At 35.3% G+C, this 9,209-nt stretch overlaps 1 protein-coding gene across 1 annotated transcript in view; it reads left to right on the plus strand.

Moving 5' to 3' along the window:
- Window positions 1-8,788, plus strand: part of LOC130575505 (DNA primase large subunit-like) — a gene marked incomplete at its 5' end in the record, with an annotated part of 35,163 nt that extends 26,375 nt beyond the window's left edge. Inside the window, 2 exons of the mRNA XM_057369431.1 lie at window positions 5,274-5,342; window positions 8,174-8,788. Coding sequence (XP_057225414.1) covers window positions 5,274-5,342; window positions 8,174-8,401 — 297 coding nt within the window. The remainder of the gene's footprint in view (window positions 1-5,273; window positions 5,343-8,173) is intronic.
- Window positions 8,789-9,209: the final 421 nt, after the last annotated feature.

Genomic DNA, 9,209 nt, shown 5'->3' on the forward strand with positions numbered 1-9,209 from the left:
TTTTTTTTTTTTTTTTTTTTTTGTAAAGTAGTATTTGGATTCAGTAGGAGTCTTAAATTTTCTTATCAAAAGTGACTAGGAAAAACTGTCTCCATCAACATGTTCTTTATCCAGAAATGGATTTTATCCTGTCCCTGACTTTTGTGGTGTTTAAGTGCAGTTAGGGTAAMGGGATCTTCTGTGTCCTCTCCTATTTAAACCAAAAAAACCCACAAAACAATACACCCCATGCAAAACCTAATAAAAATAATATAAAATAAAAAAAATTGGCTGTGCCTGGGTTCTCAGAAATTAATCTTTTACAGTCTTTATGTTTGTTCCTTGCTCTGTTCCAAAATTCTGGGAATGATGCATCATTTTTCAAACATCTCTTTGAATTTAGCTATGTACTTATGAATTGGTCCCCCACTGGGATTTTCATCTTCTGGTTTAGAGTACTCAGATGTACAAACAAGCCCCTTCTTGTCTTTGAAGCTTGTTCCTCATGTCTATTATCTGAGCCACAATGTGAGTTAGTGTCCAGCCCTAAAGGCTGTGCTTTCACCCAAGATGCTCAGTTTTCTCGTGCTGTTCTCAGCCTTCGTGTCTAGGGCTGTCCATACTCTTGAGATGTCCTCTTTCCTTTAAGGTTCGTAAGAGTTTCTGAGTTTTTCTGATACAGAAAAAGCATTTGACTGGGGTTTGATGGGAACAAACCCCATCCTAAAGGGCTTTTCACAGGGCGAGGTGTGAGAAGGGAAAGCTGGACCTTGCAATGGTGGTAYAGAGCAAATACTGCCAGACCTCATGGGACTTCAGTGGTCAGTCTGAGCATTAGACTGCTTTCATTGCACTTGTTTTGTAGTATTGTCAGTTATGAAAAAAGTGATCAAAGAATTTGAATATGTGAATCTGCTTGCTGTGAAGTATCTGGATCCAATGTGTTGTTCCAGTCTAGGTTTTCTGGGGCTGTATCTTCTCTAGGATTGTGTCTGCTGAAGTAATCTTCTCACAGTAATACAGCAAATGACTTACAGGTCTTGCCTAGTTGTCACAGTGCCTAAAGCAGAGAACAGATCCTTATGTTTATTCCAAGAACTGAATTATTTAAGTTGTATTTATTTTACATTTTCCCTAGGCTAGTCTATATCTTTATTTGTGCTAGTAGCTTTTTTTTGTTTGTTTTTAAAATGCTTTTTGGAATGAATGTGTGAATATGTAAGTGCATAGCATTTGAATTCATAGTCTATAATTTTTCATTTCTGTCTTTGGTATACTGCTAATTAGGTAAAATATTTACCCAGTCAGGTTTGATAATAGCTAATCAATTTGAAGACTATAAAGATCAAAGTATATGTTAAGATTCTATGTTTTTACACATGAGACCTGGAACAAGTGCATGTAGTGACAGGAAAAGGAGTGGCTTCAGACTGAAAGAGAGGAAGTTTAAATTGGATATAAGGAAGAAATTCCTTACTGTGAGTGTGGTGAGGCCCTGGAACAGTTGGTTTGGAGAAACTGTGGATGCCCCACCCTGGAAGTGTTCAAGGCCAYGTTGGATGTGACATTGAGCAATTCTGGTCCAGTGAAAGGTGTCTCCATCAGTGGCAGGTGGGTTGGAGATGATCTTTAAGGTCCCTTCCAACWCAAACCATTCTGTGATTCTGTGATAAATACATCTGTTGTGGTGCTGTACTAAACACCCTGTAATGTGTTGCCTGCACATCTCACATATGGAGATAGAAATGATAGAGTTTGAATTACTTATTTCAAAATAAATATTATTTGTTTCAAAAAGTTTTCTTAAAGAAATTACCTTTTTGCCAAACCACACCAATCACAATAGAAAAAGCAAAAAGTAGTWAAAAATTCTGGTCCTCCAAACAGGAGAAATAGTAAGCCTCTGATATGGCTATGTTTCTATGAATGAAAAAAAAATCCCATCAAAACACCGAACAAAAAACTGTCAAACCTGCAGAAAACCACACTCCAAGACCACCACAGTGAAAGAAACCCTCACACTCTCCCTGATTTTAGTTTTTTTAGATTATTGTTGTCTGTAAAAATATTTTCCCTTGCAGCTAAAGAAACTTTCCAGGGAAAGTTAGAAATTATTCATACATAACTGAGTCTGTAGTAGAAAGATCTTCATGTTGAAAAYAGAAGTTAATTTGGCATTGTAAAAAAAAAAAAAAACCCCAAACCCAAACTAACTTAGATTAAGCTGAAAATAACAATGGATAATTACAGAGCCCCAACTATCTGGCTGTGCAACATCTTCACTTTGAGTGCTGAAGATCTGTAAAAGCCAGGTGGCTGCATACAGCTGCCAAACATCATCTCAGCYTCATTAGCAGTCAGTGGAGCAACATCAGAAAAGCAAGTTGCAGATGGCAGTGAAGAAAAAGGCACATAGGGACTAATAGGAAAAGTCCTTGAGTAKGTACCTTTACTTACAAAATAAAGCAATGCAGCGTAAATGTCTTAATATATGTGGAGGAAAAAGATTGCTGCTGTGAATTAAGTTTTGAGTGGAGGTCTGCTTCTGGGAAATACTAGGGAAAAACAGCTGCAAGCTTGCTTTCATTACGGACACAAATGTAGTAGAAAAGAGAATAATTATTATGGATGGTAAACATATTCTATTTTAATAGAGGATTGTTAGCTTCTCTCACACAGAGGATTTCTTTCTAGCTGGGCTCCATTCTATTGCACTGTTTAACCTTTTATTCTGCTCTCTTAATGACTTGCTCCCCTATAAAGCAAGTTMATCTACTAAAGCTTTCTTTGTTAARTATGTTTRATGTGTCCCTTAGTCCTCCTGCCTTCCATAAATGCAAAAGGTGAAGCTGGCCCCCCATGATGTGGCCATTTTAAGCTTTGATATGTACTAAATATTAGGCTAACTATTTGCCTTGTGGCTGCCTCTTGAATGGGTAGGAGCTGAATTATAATTGCTTTTTTTTCTTCTTTTTCTGAGCAAAAAATACTGGTCTGGCTTTTCTACCCAACCACAACTTTTAATYGACATTTTGCTTTTTCATCTCTGCTTGTCATCTTTGGCTGAAATTTGCCAGCCATTCCAAGTTGGGATGGTCATGTGGTGTAAAAGAGGAGGAGGAGAATGATGACTACCAGTGCAATCCTGTACATTGATAACTTTAACAAATGGGATGAAAACCTCTGGAATGTTCTGGTGGGCATTGATTTCCAAGCAGTTTGCTCAGAACTGGAATTTATTTGTAAGTGCCCCTTTATTGTGTCATCATCTGTGCAGTGTGGGTCAGCAGTCCCTCTTTGATATCTGCCACTTGAAGTTATCATTTTCTTGCTGAACTGTCAGAGAAGATAACAGCAATTTGATCTCTCAGCCTCTCAGTTGTTGTGAATTAGTTAATTAAAAGCTAGGTTTGGTAATCCTGGTCTTTTCTACTTTTCAGGGTAGTTGAACAATGGCATCATTGATAGAAAAAGCATCTCTAACTGGGGTCTGCAATTCAAAAGTCAAACGAGCTCTATAATGTCTCCTAGACTCTTTAAGAAATCATCTCTTTCAAAAAGTTTGCTGAAGTTATAAAGGAGCCTTGATGCTTTTAATCTTTTGGGGTTTATACTAAGAATTYGTCCATACCTGAGTTTGCTCACTTAAGGTTCTGTGATTTAAAATATATTTACACTTAAATTTGGAAAACTTTTTATTTATATAATTTTATTACATGTAATATTGATTGAACAAAGAAGAATTTTGAGAAAACTTTATTTATGAACTAGATTGAATTAGCTGRCTTATTTCTACTGGAAAAATCAGGTTAGATAGGTCTGAATGCTGCAGAATGTTACGAATGTTTCTTTTAATTAACCAATAGACAAATAGGCCTTCTGATAATTACTCCAAATTAGGTGAAAAATTCTTTTTAAGAAAGTGCATACATACAACATAGTTAGTTAGCATTTCCTTTAAAATAGAGATGGCTCTTTTACATGGCATAGATTGTGTTATAAGGAACAGACAAGAAAATGTAAAGCAATATGAAATTGAAGTGTTTAGAATAGATGAGTTTTTTCAATCCTTAACTGCTAATTTTTTCAGTCAATTTCAAGGAGAGRGGAGAAAAAAAACRGAAATATATATRTATGTACACAGATAGTGACAGACCTCAGACTTCATTGCCYGGTTGGCCTTGGCCTTTCTCTTTTACAYAAAGTTTAACAGGAGGTGGCAAGAGCGATAGAAATGTAATCAGTTGGGCTATTACAGAGAAATAATGGGGCTAAGTACTTTCCTGGCAGTGTGTTGCTGTTTTTATCCATTCAGCAAATGTAATTYATTTTTATATCTGTCAATAAATACAAGGCAGCTTCCAATAATGAGTTCAGCAGGGATTTAAGCTGWATATTGCTGTGTTTGACACAAAAGGTCAGCCTTGGGAAATGGCTTGAAATTAACATTTCTTGAAAACTATTTTTCCTTCCACTGAGGCTATCTCTTAATTCCAGCAATTTTCTCTGTTTGATAAGCAGAGAGAGCATACATTTTGATTATATAAAGGAGGGAGGAGGTAATGAAACTTTAAAATATTTCAACCAGCATTGCATTCTGGTGATAAGAATGGGAGTTTATGCAGCACAGAAGAGATTACCTGAAGTAGAATTGGAAAGCAAATTGTATTTACAAAAGATGGCATGATTTTTGTAATACGTGTTCAAAACAGCCTATTCACTCACATATTCTGCTGAGCTTGACTAGAAATAGCTTCATTTCAAAAAGGACAAATCTGATTGAAGGTAAAAGCATTCCCCTCTCACAGATACTTGTCTAAAGGATTTGCATTAAATTTTCTTGATGGGAGCACAGTAGTATTTTACTGTGCATCTGCATGAACGGGTAATATGGAAAATAAAAATACAAATCGTGTCCTTGATTGCTTCATGCTTCAACCACTTGAATTACTAGATTTATGTCTGCAATTATGGAAGAGATGTTGCAATATGATAGTTTGACAATAACTGTCACAGTTATATTACCAAAATATAGATTCAACTCGTTCCTGAAGTTAAGAGTATTGAAATTACATTTTAAAGACCAGGCGTACCTTCCTGTGGTTTTATCTTGGTTTTAATGTAGTCAGGGCGTTTTTAAATGTTATCAGTAATTAGTGTAATTCACAGATGTGATGTGCTGCAAATGTCCACGAGCTGTTGTACAAGTCTGTCGTGGAATACCTTGTTGTTGAAAGTATCAGCAAGATCTATGTGTGCTACTTGTGAATCCTCACATTTTTCTCCCTCTGTAGATCCTGGAGCTGGTGAAGGGAATGCATTTCCAACTGGCCTGTCAGAAATACTTCGAGTTGACCCATGATGTAAGTAGCTGCTATTCTTTATCAGCTGTTGTCACTGACTTTGTCTTGAGGAAGGCTTGGGAATCATCAATGAAGCCCAGATAATATTCAAAATTGGCACATACTTCATTAGCTGTTTTGCCTTGTTAGTTTACTTTTCAGTAATTCCAAATATTCTTTCGTAATTTTCTGCATTTATATATTATTAATACCTTCAACATTACAAGATGTAGTAAAATGTTATTCTTTCTTTCTAAGAAAGTCAATATTGTTGAATTTTACCTATTTCAAGTCACTTAACTTTTTCAATACCCTACTCTTAATCAAATTTGTAGGTTTTAATGCATTGTGTGGGTTTGATGCTTTTAGATACACCTTAAAAAAATAAACAGGATCTAAAACTTCTTAATTTAAACTAWTCTCCCAGTATGCGCATGGTTCATATTGTTAATTTTTATTTGGTATTTTTTCACATTTGTAGTCATGTGAGATTATTTTTAAAATCAGAATGAAGATTCTCAGAGCTTTCCCATTTGCTTAATTGTTATCTTGCAAAGTTATCTTGCAATTTTCTCCAGAAAACTGTAAGATACCAAATGGCCACACTCCATCTCCTGTGTGATTTCTTGATTAAAAGAACCAACTTTTGTACTGGTTCAAGATTCCTTGTCATCAAAAAAAMCCCAAAAAACCCMAAAAAACCCAGTAAAACAACAAATCAGTGAAGTACAGCTGTTCTTACAGTTTTGTTCTCTTCACAAACCAAAAAATGGAAACAGCAGACTGTGGAACAGCCCTACTAAGGATATGAATGAGGATCGGATGACCCACCCAGAGACATTTACCACTGACTTTTTGGTTCTTCCAGTTTTCACAATTAAGTGGAACTGCTTGTCTTCACATATTTTCAGCAATCATATGTATGAATGTATAGCAAAGATATACCCTGAGCCTGTGTCCARTGTTGTTTTGGCAGCTGTATTTTGAGAGGAACATTATATCTTACAGTCTTAGAAAATGTGAAAGCAAGGCTAATAATGTGGAAGGAAATTCAAAATAATGTACAATTTTAAATTTAAGTAACACTTGCTCTGTGTAAGCCCATGACAGTAGAAATAATATTTTCCCAAGATGACTATAAACYGTAAGGTCAACATTCTCCAAAAAATAAATCAGTACTGTTCATTTTAGGGAAGCTGTCTTCCCATTCTTTGATAGCCCATTCCAGAAAAGCATTATTTTTTATCAATTTTGTGGTAATATAAATATCTGTCTTTGCTGCTTGCACTGAGAATCACCTTTCTGCTTTGCACTTGATATTATTTCAGTGAGAGAAAGCAGAATGCACAGACACTGTAGTTTGAAGGGCACATGCTTATGATGGCAATTTTTTTACAGAATTTAGCTGCTGAACTTCTTACCAGCCTGCTTGGAGTGATTTTTCAGTTCTATAACTATATGCTTTATTAATTTTAAATTTTTTTTCTATGGGATGGTAAAAGATGTGTCTCTGAACACAGTGACCTTTGCTTTCAATCAAACCTTTGCTTTCCTGTATATTACTAGCAGAGTTTTTCAGTGAAAGAAATCTCAGAAGAATCAATTAGCATAACACTGATTGTTTCTTTGAGTAGGGGAACAATCTTAAGAATTATTTTGAGTAAGAGTTGTCTAAGCTTCCTCTGGTAGTTTTATTTTAGAAACATTCAAATTTGGAAAGGAAAAATGGTACATGGAATCATGCAACAATTTTAACTAACATCCTGTAAATAGCTTTTAAAAACCCACAAATTAAAACCCACAAATACCACCAACCACCTCAGAAAACATGGTTGTAGGCTCCATTCACACAAAGAGCAGCTTCTACAGCTTATTCCACTCTGTTGGAGAGAGTTTAGAATAAAATTAACAGTTACAAAGTGACTCTTAAATTGGTCTGAAGAAAACWGAGATTTTAAAGTTAAAAAAAGAGAACTAATTAAGAGCTTCCACTAAGAAAGCCAGTTTTTCACTATATCACTTCTTTTAAGCCTTTTTGGTGTAAAGAAGTAATTTAGTTCCCATGTAATGAAAATTGGAGTATGGATGAAAGCTGGCTGGGTGAAACTCATCCAGATAAGACTGAAATGAAATTCAGTGATGACTCTGGGTTAGGTTTTTGTTTGTTTTTTTTTTTTTCTTTGTGCCTTTGAGGACCATATTAGAGTGCTAGGACTGTTACTTACTTTTAAGATTTTTCAAGCAAGGTCACTGACTACAGTTGCTAATTCGTGTCTGAATTAGATTTTGTTATCCCTGTCACCATTTTCTGATAGAGCTAAGCTAGGCAGTGGTAATGCATTTAATCAGGGTTCCATTTAGAGCACACATTGATCCTCCGCTTTATGATTATTCACAAGCGGCTGAAATTTAAATTGATGGGGTTTGGCATAATAAATTAGCCACAGTATGTCCTCAGGAGACTCTGTGTGTGTGCAGTTTTTTATTATGCCTGAATTGGCACCTCCCTTCTGGGAAAAAAGGGAGCAGAAATTCCTACATTTCTAAAGAGATTTTACTTACGTGTTTTTAGATGTTTTGGAGTGTTATTTTTCTTTACTGTAGTAAAGACAGTTTGAAGTAATTACTGAATATGCCAAAGCAGTTATTTTATTTTGATAATGAAGGAAGAAAATTTCTGATGAAACTGTATCTGTGTCATGCTAACATTTACTGAGACATTTTTTACAAACTCATACGTTTTTCTTCAACAACATTGGAACTTATTAAACTGTTAATTAATTTGTTCTTGAATATGAAAAAAATTTAGAAATAAATATAATAACTTGGTGTTCCTTTCCTTTTATGTGCAGGTTGATGACATTGGGTTTTCTTTGAATCATCCTAATCAGTACTTTACAGAGAGTCAGAAGCTATTRAATGGTGGTAGAGAGCTGAAGAAGGAATTAAACAACTCAGCAAACTTTCAACAAAAAAATAATAGTCAGGAAAGTGTAAATTCAAGTTCTACTCCCACTTCTTCAAGTGCAACAACTGATCCAGAACTGGAAGGACTGGAAGCATACTTTACTGAAGACTAAGCAGCTGTGTTACTTGGGTGTTATTTGTGTTATTTTTCCTTTCTTTCATTCTTTCCCTTCTCTATTGGATTTATCCCTATATGGRGTATGCACTTCACCACCGGGAAGACACAAACATTTAGTCCTTTGAGTAAGCTGAAAAAAAGAAAGATAGAAAGATAGCTATTGAAGCTGTAATTGCATCCAGTACTTATTCTTGCTGCTTTAGGAAGCTGTTTTATATGGAGTGTTTATGGATGGGAAATGAAATTTTCTTCCTAATTATTAGGTAATTTTTGTCTGACTTACTTTTTTGTTTTCTTCAAAATGTTCAAATAKTTTTATCCCCTTTTATGGTCACTTTTCTATGTATCGCCTTAATAAAAAACTAAAAATAAAAAATTGTGAAGCAAAAGTTTTTTATATTTTCTTTTTAGCTATATTTGGGATGGGGATTAAGTAGGAATTCTTATGATCAGAATTATCCTCTGGAGGAATCTGTCTGTCTCTTCTAAATGAGGAGCTGAGGGAAATCAGATTCCTAATTTGTACCTTGACACTAAATTTAGAGAGCTGGTTTTGATGCTTGGGAGAGAACATTATCAGAGTTTAGACACCTGTATGTAAGAAAGTAATAAGAAGTTATTCTGCCAACTGACTCATCAGGAAGAAGCTAAAAGCTTATTAGCATACATTCCTTTTGAAGTTTCCTCAATGTCTGAGTGTGGCTGGAGCCTCCTGTGTTCCTGTTAAGCTAAGCAGCCATCTCAGTGAAGCTTTGGATCCCCTAAATTCCACCCATTCCCCCAAAGCCCAGGTCACCCAGCAC

Source organism: Malurus melanocephalus, unplaced genomic scaffold (genome assembly GCF_030028575.1).
Source record: "Malurus melanocephalus ecotype Western Australia unplaced genomic scaffold, MMel_1.1 scaffold_109, whole genome shotgun sequence".
Taxonomy (NCBI): domain Eukaryota; kingdom Metazoa; phylum Chordata; class Aves; order Passeriformes; family Maluridae; genus Malurus; species Malurus melanocephalus.